The following is a 14,271-nucleotide window of genomic DNA, read 5'->3' on the forward strand; positions in this document are numbered from 1 at the left end:
AGGACGGCAACGGCACGTGATATATATCACATCTTGACTCGACGACGGCCGAATAATGCCGTAGAGCGCCGCCAACCAACAGTTACGTGGTCAGTGCTATGGCGTTCAGTGCACCACCCACACCTTGATACGGGAACGCGCGCACTGTGGTATCAGGTGGTAAATGGGAAATACATGACTCGTTCCAGGTTGCATACAATTCATATGGCGGACGAGCCACTGTGTCCGCAGTGCAATGTTATAGACACAGAGGAGCATCGCCTGATATGCGGATCTTCGGCGGACGTATGGTGTTTAGTCAAAAAAATGATTGCCTTCCTCCTTCGGGTGGGGCCGCAAGCAGTAGAACTACGGATACTACTTCTCCAAGATAGGACATATTATCCCCGAACAGAGACAAACGCAGTGACTTGGATTCGAGGTTTGACTGTGCGTTATCTTTTCCGAGACGGCAGTAAGAATATGCTCGACTTTTGGGCCTTACTACAAGAACATCACTCACAGCTTATGAGACATCCGAGATATCGAACATATTACGCAAATTTTTTATGGAGTGCCTTGCTTGATCCCCCACCCAGTTGGGGTGTCCCGGGTAGGAGAATATAATTATTGACTGTAAGTATAAGAACAAGAAAGGACCAGGAGAGTGGAGAGGATCCACAACCACACGTGAAGACGTACCCGACACCAACGCGAGGTATAACGGGATTAGCGAGGTACGCGCCCAAAAGAGGAATATAGACCGTTATTGTTTTGTACTGACAGAAGCAGGATATTTTTTTCACTATTATGTAAAAAAAAGTCCACTTATTTATGTTTCACAGAAATATTTTATTTTATAAAAGTCATCGTCTTATATACTTTAAAAAATGCTAGAAGCAGTTTATGTTTGTTATTGTTACACCAGACTGCAAAAAAAAAGTCCACTTATTTACGTTTCCCAGAAATATTTTATTATATAAAGGTCATCGTCTTATATAAAAAAAATGCTAGCAGCAGTTTATGTTTGCTGTTGTTACTCCATTATGTAAAAAAAAAAGTCCACATATTTACGTTTCCCAGAAATATTTTATTTTATAAAGGTCATCGTCTTATATAAAAAAGTGCTAGCAGCAGTTTATGTTTGCTATTGTTACTCCATTATGTAAAGAAAAAGTCCACGTATTTACGTTAAAAAAAAAAGTGGTCAGCGCGTCAGACTGTCGATCCTAAGGGCCCGGGTTCGATTCCCGGCTGGGTCGAAGATTTTCTCCGCTCAGGGACTGGGTGTTGCGTTGTCGTAATCATCATCATTTCATCCCCATCGACGCGCAAGTCGCCGAAGTGGCGTCAAATCGAAAGACTTGCACCAGGCGAGCGGTCTACCCGACGGGAGGCCCTCGTCACACGCCATTATTATTTATTACATCACGTCTTTATAATAACACAAGCGTTTTGCGTCAGTAGGCATAGAATGTGCACACAAGTATATATGTACACACACAGCTTACCAAAAAAATAATTAATACTACATTTTAGAATATTGGCACTGTAACTAATATGCAATGACTACAGTCACTGGAAAAAGTGTTTTAGATTAGATGTTTGGATGACGTTATTCTTTGGCGCTTGCTGCACAGTAAAGCTATAGAGCTAGATGATTTGCAGTTGCGTGTCTCTTGTTGTCGTTACACCTCATAACGTGTAAGTCCATTGCAACAGCAGAGACCGCAAGGCACACACCACAGCAGATCAAAAGTGCCTGCTGGCCGAATTGAACCTCCTGAAGCGGATATTTAGAAGGCAGATCTCATAGTTGCTGCGCTGTGTTTCTTACAGGGAACAGATACAACACGGCATACCCAGTAAACTCGTCACTGTGATAACTGACTTTTTGTCAGCATGAAGGTACAATGACAGATATTCCATTTTTAATGGATGAAGGTGGAACTCTTATCTTGGAGGACGATAGACGTAGAAGTAAGCCGTTGGTGGAAGAAGTTCGTTAGCATGACGAATGCATGAAGTGTAGAAGTTGAATCAGTGTGCACTCTGAAATGTTCCTTCGTTCTCGGAGCTTCCTCGGCGTCATGATAAGCCCCTCGCGCCTGGAACCACAGTTCACGTACTCATGACAATGTGCAGTGCATGAGACAAATTATACGACTTGTTGCCCCGCAGATTTACTCAGAAACGTTTGTTGGCGACCACAGGTTGATCCTGAACACTGCCACGCTATTCAGTCAGTATAAGTAACGTCAACAGCTTCGCTCTGAAGCGCGACACAGATTTACAATTGTTACTATCCTTTCACCGCTAATTCTTGTTCTTGTTCTTCTTCTTCCCCTTATATTCATCCCGTCTACTGCGGGGTCTGCTTTGTCAGGATTTGGCAAATTTTATTATTTAATTTTGTGCCCGGATGCCTTCTTGGGTCACAGTTGCCATGCTAATATGAAGGATGAAATTTGTGGGCTCCACCTTTCTCTGAACAGTGTAAACTTTGTCCTGTGTGTTATCGTATTTTAACTGTTTTCGTGACGTTTCCTCTGATGTGGAAATTTGAGGACAAGGAGCGCGGGAAAGCACCTAAAAAAAAAAATAGTCAGGCTCCCAGATCCACAGTCGTTAATCTGCGACGCGAGTTCGATCCCTGTCTGGTTTACTGCTCTGCCTCGCACGCTATCTTGCTGCGTGTGAGGTTGCAGGACTTGTACGAATTGACACTTTTGGGGAGAGACATTTCTACAGAGCCTATGGCTCTTTCTGCGATAAGTAGCTTTTCGCAAGCAACATACAAGCACACTAAGAATCTATAGCTTAGCCCAAGATCTATGTTAGGTTAGTAGGTAACAGTCTACAGTCTAATTGAGAGTTCTCGCATAAAAAAAAGACAACCACCTCCAGTGTCTTGGGCACCGCAGAAATGTCAACACATCCCATCTCTTCCCAAGTATCACTCCACACATCAGATACTCCAGCGGGCTATGCTATAAGGTAGGATCACTTTTTCACCACTAATCCAGGGAGTGGGCAAACATACAGAAACACCAAAACCATAGCACGTCGCCGTGCCTAATACGGTGTAGAAAACGAACACAGGTCCTGTAAGGTTTTCAAGGGAATCTTGTACCATTCTTCTGCTAAACAGTGACAAGTTCGGATAAAGATGATCGACATGGGTAGCAATCACACACATTTCTCTCCGTAATAGACCACAAAGGCTTAATAATATTTAGCTCTGGTGACTTTGTTGGCCAGGGGAGATTTGACACTTTGACCTTGTGCTCAAAAAACCAGTCAAATCCCCGTTATGTTCGTTCCTGGGACTAAAAGTCGGACAGAAGTTGGAAACAAAATGCAAAATGACTCATCCGAGCAAATGGCTTTCTTCCAGTGCTCCACAGTCCAGGTTTTATAACTTCGGCAACACTTATTACTGTCACGGGCATTTGCAGCACTGGTGAGTGGTTTTCGAATTCCATCTCGCCCTGCAATTCCTAGCTTATGGAGCTGCCTTTTTGTTTTTTGTTTTTTTTTCTTTTCTTTTTTTTGCATAACATTCAGTTCTGTAGTCACTTCACCGACTGTTGTGCTCTTATTTGTTATCGCAGTCCTTTTCAATGACCGTCTGTCACGATCACTCAACATACACTACTGGCCATTAAAATTGCTACACCACGAAGATTACGTGCTACAGACGCGAAATTTAACCGACAGGAAGAAGCTTCTGTGATATGCAAATGATTAACTTTTCGGTGGTGACACCTACAACGTGCTCAAATGAGGAAAGTTTCCAACCGATTTATCATACGCAAACAGCAGTTGACCGGCGTTGCCTGGTGAAACGTTGTTGTGATGCCTCGTGTAAGGAGGAGAAATGCGTACCATCACGTTTCCGACTTCGATAAAGATCGCCTATCGCGATTACGGTTTATCGTATCGCGACATTGCTCCTCGCGTTGGTCGAGATCCAATGACTGTCAGCAGAATATGGAATCGGTGCGTTCGGGAGGGTAATACGGAACGCCGTGCTGGATCCCAACGGCCTCGTATCACTAGCAGTCGAGATGACATGCATCTTATCCGCATGGCTGTAACGGATCGCGCAACCACGTCTCGATCCCTGAGTCAACAGGTGGGGACGTTTGCAAGACAACAACCATCTGCACGAACAGTTCGACGACGTTTGCAGCAGCATGGACTATCAGCTCGGAGACCATGGCTGCGGTTACCCTTGACACTACATCACAGACAGGAGCGCCTGCGATGGTGTACTCAACGACGAACCTTGGTGTACGAATGGCAAAACGTCATTTTTTCGGATGAATCCAGGTTCTGTTTACAGCATCATGGTGGTCGTATCCGTGTTTGGCGACTTCGCGGTGAACGCACATTGGAAGCGTGTATTCGTCATCGCCATACTGGCGTATCACCCGGCATGATGGTATGGGGTGACATTGGTTACAAGTCTCGGTTACCTCTTGTTCGCATTGATGGCACTTTGAATAGTGGGCGTTACGTGTGAGGTGTGTAACGACCCGTGGCTCTACCCTTCATTCGATTCCTGCGAAACCCTACATTTCAGCAGGATAATGCACGACCGCATGTTGCAGGTTCTGTATGGGCACATTCTCCAGATCTATCAATTGAAAACGTCTGGTCAATGGTGGCCGAGCAGTTGGCTCGTCACAATACGCCAGTCACTACTCTTGATGAACTGTGGTATCTTGTTGAAGCTGCATGGGCAGCTGTACCTGTACACGCCATCCAAGCTCTGTTTGACTCAATGCCCAGGAGTAGCTGGCCGTTATTACGGCCAGAGGTGGTTGTTCTGTGTACTGATTTCTCAGTATCTATGCACCCAAATTGCGTGAAAATGTAATCACATGTCATTTCTAGTATAATATATTTGTCCAATGAATACCCGTTTATCATCTGCATTTCTTCTTGGTATAGCATTTTTAATGGCCAGTAGTGTATATACTTTTGTCCGCGTTTCACCTAGCGGATGAAATTTTCCGCTTTCGTGCCTGTTGAAACACCGAACACTTCGTTTACCTTGGTTATCGAAGTAACCGCAGTACGAACACCAACAATTTGCCCACGTTCGAATTCACCTAGCTCCGACCTAATTCACTCACAACTAGATATATTACTGTTTCCACCACGGCTCACACTTGCAACGTATTGAGGACACTGCACAGTTGGCATTCGCGACCGGCTTGGCTAGCATCTGTGTTTATGTTGAGGCATGCATTTCTTGCAGTGTTTTCATATTTTTTTTAACCCCATTAAATACCTCACAGCATTTTAGTTATTCTCAAAAAGATACTCGCATGAAACCCCTTGAGTTGGAGGTTTGCAAAAGACCAATGATGTCTTACGGCATTCGACGCCCCACATATTGTCTACCATGCAGCTGCAATCTTGGTTGCTAATGTCAACTGGGGGCGGAACTGGGGGTATGCATTGATGAACAGAGCATGAGGCTACGGAGTGTAGTTGAACTGCTTAATCGACGGGTGACTCGCAAGTGAAAGTGGTGCTGATGCAAAGTAGAGTAATGGCAGCGATAAAGAAAATAAACATTTCATTTCGTGTTTATCTACAACAAGTTTCCGAAGCTGGCATTTCGCCAGAAAGGATGGCAAGGAATTTCGCAGAGTAAGAAAAAAGTAGTGGATGAAATATTAGCGTTTCGGGCAAGATGGGTCAGTGGAATGTGTGGCGTCGTATACCTTCTACTGTGCAGACAATGTACATGAGGAGTCAATGATGACGATAAGTGCTTAGAAAATGAAAATGATACTGAAAGAGGTGACGAGCCATGTAGTTCATCATCCTTGCCGGACAGGGAGCCACAAATCCCATCTCCAGTGAAACATAGTATAGGACAGTTGGTATCCGAGGAGCGGCTATTGAACAAAATTACGTACATGGAAGATCATGCGCAGCAATATGAGCGTGTAGTGCGTTAGACAAACCGTGGATATTCAAGGGAAACCGAGGCGCACTTGTTACAAAAATGTGTTTGTGCGTTTCAGGGATACACGATACAGTTTACAAGACATGCCTGATAGTGACCAACTACGTTATGCACATTAAACTGCGTGCGACACATATTACACTGATTTCAAGAGAAACAGTGGATGGTTGCATAACTTCAAACAGTGCTCCCGAATTGGAAGACGTAAGATAATGGAAAGCAAACAAAGCGTCAGCTTAACGATGTACAGTAAACTGCGGAATCCGTCCGAAAATTTGTAGATGAGCTAAAAAAACTTGTCCCTTCGTTCAATAAGCAATTTGTTTTCCGTTCCGACCAGGTGGGATTTCAAGACGAAATGTATGTGAAATGAAACCTGGAAATTTGAGGTACAAAGAAAATTGTACCACGATCAACTAACAGCAGTGCTTTTAGACCTTATAATTAAACTTTTCCTTGAGACATTTAAGTCTGATCTTTATCTGCGTTAATGATGGAAGCAGAAGAAATGAATTAAAATTTGTGCCACAGCCATTCCAGTGCCAGAGAACCCTGGCAATAGTGACAATGTAGAGGGAAAATAAGCTGAAGACGTGAAGTATGTGTTGAGGAGGGCACTCGACTTGTGTACTTCGAGCAGGAATATTGACCGTAATGCTGCGGTAGTCTAATGGTTATCATTTCTGCCTAGAAAACTGGAAGACCCGTGTTCGAATCCTGGCTGTGGCACAAGTTTTAATTCATTTCTTCTGCTACCATCGTTATCGCAGACAACTTCAATGCCTTAACACATTCGTATACAATTATGTCGGCTGTTAATCTGGATGTTAAAGGGGCTGGAAACTTATTGTGCTGCAAGACGTTGGAGGTGCTCTGTCCCCTACTACTCTTTTTCGTATGCGTGACTTGCAAACGCAGTAGGGAATATTGACGTCACAGCAAGCAAATGTGGTTGAAATGGCTCTGAGCACTATGGGACTTAGCATCTGTGGTCATCAGTCCCCTAGAACGTAGAACTACTTAAACTTAACTAACCTAAGGACATCACACACATCCATGTCCGAGGCAGGATTCGAACCTGCGGCCGTAGTGGTCACGCGGTTCCAGACGGAAGCGCCTATAACCGCACGGCCACATCGGCCGGCAAGCAAGTGTGGCAAAATGGGCGTAAGAGGACTACAACTATGGCATGAGCACTGCTTTTGGCCAACAGCTTGTCAAAATAACTTGCCTTTGTTTGATTGCTGGTCTGCTTACAAAAACCATACCCCTTTAGAGCAAACTACCCGCCTGAAAAGTGTGTGACATTGCAGTTCATACCACCTGGAACCACTGAACAAATTCATCCTCTGGATTTTTTTCCGTGCCTATAAAACACATTATCGCACTATCAGCAGCTACGCCTTAAAGGGTAGCAGTTTCATCATAAGCTTCACGATAGTCTATTTTGCACTTGGCTGCATGCCATCACAGTCCATCACTTTTCGTCGCCTCGTTACACCAATGTAATTCTATATGCCCTCTTTAAGAATGAATACCTAGCTGAACGCCCTGCACGCTTTGTAGCTTACAAGGAGTTCGCCTTCGATCTGTATGGTAGGAACCTTACTGATAATTGTGGAGCGCCATTTTTCATTCGGGTCTCATGGTCCAAGTTAATGGTTCGCTTTGTACATTTCTTGAACGTCGGCGACGTCCATTTTTTGAAGAGTAATATATACATCCCGTAGAAGGTAGGTCTCTGCACCTTCCGGACACCCAATTTCTGTCGCCCTCCTGATGCACATAGTGAGTGACTAGCAGCTAATGTTTTTCCTGTCGTACCTGTTAACAGAACACTTTCAAATGAGCCTTACTGAAGACTGAACTTGCGACCTCGCACTTAAGGAGTTCCTTGTCAGATCCGACCGCTACACTGAAATACGAGGGTCACTCCAAAAGAAATGCACACTATTTTTTCTAAAATCCATCTTTTATTCTATATGTTTGAAAGTTTTACAGTGTGTAGATACATCCTTTAGGAACAATATTTTCATTTCTCTACATAATTTTCATCCCTCCCAACTACCCTACGTCGTCTTGGAAGCAGCGCCTGTATACCCACACGGTAAAATTCTGGACCAACCTGTTGTAGCCACTGTTTGGCAGAGTGCACAAGGCAGTCATCATCTTCAAACCTTGTTCCACGAAGAGAGTCTTTCAGTTTCCCAAAGAGATGATAGTCACATGGAGCCAGGTCAGCACTGTAAGGCGGGTGTTTCAGTGTTCTCCATCCGAGTTTTGTGATCGCTTCCATGGTTTTTTGACTGACATGTGGCCGTGCATTGTCGTGCAACAGCAAAACATCCTGCTTTTGCCGATGTGGTCGAACACGACTCAATCGAGCTTGGAGTTTCTTTAGTGTCATCACATATGTATCAGAATTTATGGTGGTTCCACTTGGCATGATGTCCACAACTACCGTTTTTCTTGTTTCTTTGTGAGCCACTGTCAGTATCCTGGGAACCCACCTGGCACAAACCTTGTTTTAATGCCAACACTTTCAGTACTCTGCAAACACTTCCTTCCCTTATCCCAACGTAGCGTGACAATGCGTTCACTGTGATGCGTCTGTCAGCAGTCACCAATTCGTTAACTCTCTGCACATTGTCTGGAGTGTGTGCAGTACGAGGCCTGCCGTTGCGAGGACAATCCTCAATATTGCCGTGCCCGCTTTCATCACGTAACCTGCTTGCCCACCGACTAACTGTACTGAAATCGACAGCAGCATCTCCATACACCTTTTTCAACCTCTTGTGGATGTTTCCCACTGTCTCGTTCTCACAGCACAGGAATTCTATGACAGCACGTTGCTTCTGACGAACGTCAAGTGTAGCAGCCATCTTGAAGACATGCTGTGACGGCGCCACTCACGGGAACAGGTTGACCTAAGTTTAAAAACAAGCGGGAAGGCTGGATCTACACACTATAAAACTTTCACACATGCAGAATGAAAACTGTATTTTTACAAAAATAGTGTGCATTACTTTTTGAGTGACCCTTGTATGTACGTGCTGCAGTCATTAGATCGCCTCCGAGTTGATTCTAGCAACTGCCCCCCACAGTCTGATCCATTAAAAAAACATGATAATAGTTTCACGATAACAGTTCAAAAGAAAAAAGAAAAAATGCATACGAGAATATCGCACTTCAATTTTCCACGTGAACAAACGAAATTCATTCTCTTCTATTAGGCTTCGCCATGTCCATGTCGTTCATTAAACGCGACCTCCACCTAGCTAATGAGTCTACTTTCTGTTGCGCGGCCTCTCCCTACTCAGCACATGAAAGCTCGCTGAACTTCAACACTCGCGCAGATAACCGGCAGTTCTAGCAGGAGTCCACACTTGCGCACTAGGATGTACTTGTGGTACTTCAGAGATTTCGCCAATGGCAGAACAACTTTATTGATCACTAATGTTATTCACTCTCGACTTCAGACTCACAAGATCTGAAGTACGCTGAGGAGACTAAAGTCATGGGATAGCAATGTGTACCTTCAGTTGGCGATAGCGTCGCGTACACAAGGTAGAAAAGGGCAGCGCATGGGCGAAGTTGTCATACGTACTCAGGTGATTCATGTGAAAAAGTTTCCGTCCGACGGGAATTAACAGACTTTGAAAGCAGAATGACACATGGGACACATGGGACATTCCGTTTAGGAAAGTATTATGGAATTCAGTACTCAGAAATCCACAGTGTGTCGAGATTATCAATTTTCAGGCATTACCTCTCACTACGGACAACGCAGTGGTCGACGGCCTCCGCTTAACGACCGAGAGTAGCAACGTTTGCGTAGAGTTGTCAGTGCTGACAGACATGCAACACTGCGCGAAATAACGGCAGAAATCAATGTCGAATGCACGACCAACGCATCCGTTAGGACAGCGTAGAGAAATGCGTCCTTAATGTGCTATGGCGGCAGACGACCGACGCGAGTGCCTTTGCTAACAACACGAAGTCGCGTGCAGCGCCTCTCCCGGGCTCGTGACCATGTCGGTGTTCATCTGACCAGGCCACGGCTCTCCAGTTGAACCCTAGACGACTGGAGAGCTGGGCCTGGTTAGATGAACACCGATTTCAGCTTGTAAGAGCTGATGGTAGAGCTCGAGTGTGGCGCAGACCACTAGAAGCCCTGGACCCAATTTGTCAACAAGGCACTGTGCGAGCTGGTGGTGGTCCATAATAGTGTGGGTTGTGTTTACATGGAATGGACAGAGTCCTTTGGTCAAACTGTACCAATCATTGACTGAAAATGGTTATGTTCAACTACCTGGAGACTATTTGCAGTCATTCACGGACTCCATGTTCCCAAACTACCTTGCATTTTTTATGGATGAGAGAGCTCCATGTCACAGAGCGAAGAACGTTCTGGAAAATTAGAACGAATGATCTGACCACCCAGATCGCCTGACATGAATCCCATCGATCATTCATGGGACATAATCGAGAAGTCACTTTGTGCAGAAAATTCTGCACTGGCAAAACCTTCGCAATTACGGACGGCTATAGAGGCAATATGGTTTTAATATTTCTACAGGAGACTTCCAACAACTTTTTCAGTGCATGCTACTTCGAGTTGCCGCACTACGCTCGACAAAGGACATGCGCCGCGATACTAGGAGATATCCCATGACTTTTGTCACCTCCCACTCACTCGGCCCAAGACCCCTCTCCTACACCCCCGATGGCTGCTCATCGATTCATATCTCACGAATTCCAAACCTGCTCCACGCAATTTTTCAACACCCACGCCTTTCAACCAATCAGCGTCAGAAGCAGAATGGAGATATCTTCACTGGTCATTTTCTGCTCCCATTTATATCATTCCTCAACAAAGTGCTGCTTCCTGAAAGGATTTTCCAAACGCTTATTTCCATCAGGAGCTAGAAAACACCTGCCACCACGCGAATACACAGCATAATAGTCCCTGACTACAGCACATTTAGAAGGATTATGAAAAGACCAACGCACTATCTCCATGCTGAACAATTCTCACTTCCTGTTTACAACGGAAACAGGCATTGGTGACCACAGTCGGATTTGGAACTTATACTGCGTCCGAACATTATTAAATTTCTCGACAAAACGGTCTATTGAGTCATAATCACTAAGGAATCAGAAATGTAGTTTTTGGAAACTCATTGACCCTTTATCCACACGTAGTGATGAACGTCATCCACAGGAGATCTTAAGATGCATAGATTTCCAGAATGATTTTGACACCTTCCTCACAAGCTGCTTCTAATCCAGTTCCATGCTTATGGAGTATCACCTCAGTTGTGCAACTGGAGCCGTAATTTCCTGTCAGAAGCATCACAGTTTGTGATAGTTAACTGGAAGTTATGTATTTAAGCAGAAGTAATGTCTGAGGTTTCCCCGGGAAGCATTACAATCCCGCTGCTGTTTTTAATCGAGAAGAAAGATTTAGGAGAGAATCTGAGCTGCCGTCAGATTGGCTGAAGATGATGGTGTCGTTTACCATCTAGTGAAAAAGTGCCCATTGGCTGTAAACAAGAAAAAGTAAATGCTTATCCATTAAGGATATTTTAGAACCATGACTGTATATTGAATGTAAATAAGTTGTACGAAACTGCAACTTGTCACTTTTTTGAATACTTATGTTTTGTTCCATGAACCGATATGCTATCAATAATGATGTAACTTCCTGAAACCATCTGAATATGAACCCGAAAAGGTTGGAAAACCGGTTCATGGAATAAAATTGGTTCAAATGGCTCTGAGCACTATGGAACTTAACTTCTGAGGTCATCAGTCCCCTAGAAAGTAGAACTACTTAAACCTAACTAACCTAAGGACATCACACACATCCATGCCAGAGGCAGGATTCGAACCTGCGACCGTAGCGGTGGCGCGGTTCCAGACTGAAGCGCCTAGAACCGCTCGGTCACCCCGGCAGGCGGTTGATGGAATAAAACATAATTATTCAAAAAAGTGACTGGTTGCAGTTTTGTATAACTTATTTACACTAAACAAATTGCTTGTCGATTGAATTAAATAACTAGGGATTCAGTTGCGAACAACTTAAATTCAAGCCATCACATGGAAAATGTTTCTTCTAGGGAAGACGAACCAAAGACTGCGTCTCATTGGCGGATCACACTGAAGACGCAATAAATCTACTAAAGAGACTGTCTAAACTACGCTTGTCCGTCCTCTTCCGGGTGTTGGTGTGCGGTATAGGATCCAGGTAGAATTGATTGAGGACGTCGAAAGAGTTCAGAAAGGGTATATCGTTTCTTTTTATTATTATTATCACGAAATAGGCTTGAGAATGTGAAGGACATGAGAAACGACTTGATGTTCTAATAATTAAAACAAAGGCATTTTTAGTGGCGTCGAGATTTTTTCATAGAATTTCAGTCGCCAACTTTCTGCTCCGAATGTCAAAATATTTTCTTGACTACCACTTACATAGGGAGAAATCACCGTCATAATAAAATATGAGGAATCGGGACTCAGACGGGGGGTGTTCGTTTTCCCCACCTAGTGTTTAAGGGACTAAATGACAAGAAATAGTTTGAAATTGGTACTATGAACCCTCAGTCAAACACTTAAGTGTGAACTGCAGAGTAGTCATGTAGATGTAAAAGCGGAATAGCCTAACGATAAGCCGTCGAGCGTTGCCACGAATGATATGTTGCAGTCTCACAACGGTTTGGAGTAATGGCATGTGGCACTGTTGATGGTTGTTGCCCCTGCTGATGTTAGTCCAGAGTAATAGGCTTCATGCTGACATAAAGTTTCTCCTTCTCCCTGCCTTTCATCCCACAGTCTTCCAAAGCAATACAGCCTCAACAGCCGGCCGGGGTGGCCGAGCGGTTCTAGGCGCTACAGTCTGGAACCGCGCGACCGCTACGGTCGCAGATTCGAATCCTGCCTCAGGCATGGATGTGTGTGATGTCCTTAGGATAGTTAGGTTTAAGTAGTTCTAAGCTCTATGGGAGTGATGACCTTAGAAGTTAAGGCCCATAGTGCTCAGAGCCACAGCCTCAACACTACACTGCCCAGGAACTCATCAGAAACATCCAAACGGTACACATGCACAGCTGAAGTACGTAAAAAACAATGGAGGAAATCAACGGCAAACCTTCTCCATTAAGAACTTGTGTATGAGTGCAACATGTAACCCCCGCGTTGAGTCCGTAACCCTCAATCCCTGAGCTCAGGAATGACTTACACTAATGCAGCAGGCCTTCTACGGTCAGGCAGCGACGGCGCAGACGCGAGATGGGGTCTAGCGACATGATGGTGACGGCGCGCGCGTGGCGTGGTGTGTTGCAGGTGCAACCCCGATGGCGACCTGGCGTTCCCGCCGTTCAGCAGCCCCTGCGGCTCGGGCTCGAGCGCCACCAGCATGGCCTACCTCAAGAGCTCGCCCTACTCCGTCAACGGCATCGGCCTGCCCATGCCATCCATGGACTCGCTGCATTCCAGCATGGGCTACCCCTCCGGTACGTATCCGAAAGCGAGCCCTTCATTACACCTTGTTTTTATCTCACAGTTTGCATGCTTTCCGTTTTATCTGCCTGTCCTAATTGAAATTTCTCAGTTTTCCTGGCGAGGAAAGTCTACAGTTGCCGAAAGACATAGACAATCACGTGTATTGGTTATGCTGTCATTGAGAAATCAAGAGTATGGTTAGATGATCTGGTAGTCACTGCAAGCTCTGAGACGTTGGCAACATATTTCTGCCTCTATAGGAATTTTGTAGCTCTTCAACAACAATATCATTTATCCACTCTGTGTTCTGAAGTGAACATAGTCTACTGTATTATCTGATCTCTCTCCCATTCTGTTCGGTAATGCTACTCCTCTGCATATGGCTGAATCTCTTGATTTTTACGGTCATCGTAGGACGCATTGCGGATTAAGTGATCTATCAGCTGTCACGTCTTGTAGTGAACCCTGAGTAATCCACAGTGTCTTTGCTGTAGCGTCCCCCTCTCGAGCTCGTTGAGCATTTCTGTATCGGTTCCATACTGACTTTAGAAAGCGCAAATCTTCCTTCAGTCTTCTCTTTCTGTCTGTCTGTCTGTCTCTCTCTCTCTCTCTCTCTCTTCTTCATGGATGAGTTACTCATCTGTTCCCAAGAATTTCAGTCAGGTGTCTGTCTTCTGCGCAAGCAGATTTGTGAGCTCAATTCACTTTAAACCACTCAGAACTGATATCACTAGATATTAATTGGTTGTGAGTGATTCCAGAGTTTACTCGGCGGTACAGTCAGATAATATCAGATTTTT

At 44.7% G+C, this 14,271-nt stretch overlaps 1 protein-coding gene across 1 annotated transcript in view; it reads left to right on the top strand.

Moving 5' to 3' along the window:
* LOC124613476 (homeobox protein OTX2-B-like) overlaps nt 1–14,271 on the top strand; it is a 325,801-nt gene that overhangs the window by 169,451 nt on the left and 142,079 nt on the right. The window contains exon 3 of the mRNA XM_047142182.1: nt 13,313–13,482. Within this exon, the coding sequence (XP_046998138.1) occupies nt 13,313–13,482 (170 nt within the window). The remainder of the gene's footprint in view (nt 1–13,312; nt 13,483–14,271) is intronic.

This window comes from Schistocerca americana, chromosome 4 (assembly GCF_021461395.2).
Source record: "Schistocerca americana isolate TAMUIC-IGC-003095 chromosome 4, iqSchAmer2.1, whole genome shotgun sequence".
In the NCBI taxonomy this organism is placed as follows: Eukaryota; Metazoa; Arthropoda; class Insecta; order Orthoptera; family Acrididae; genus Schistocerca; species Schistocerca americana.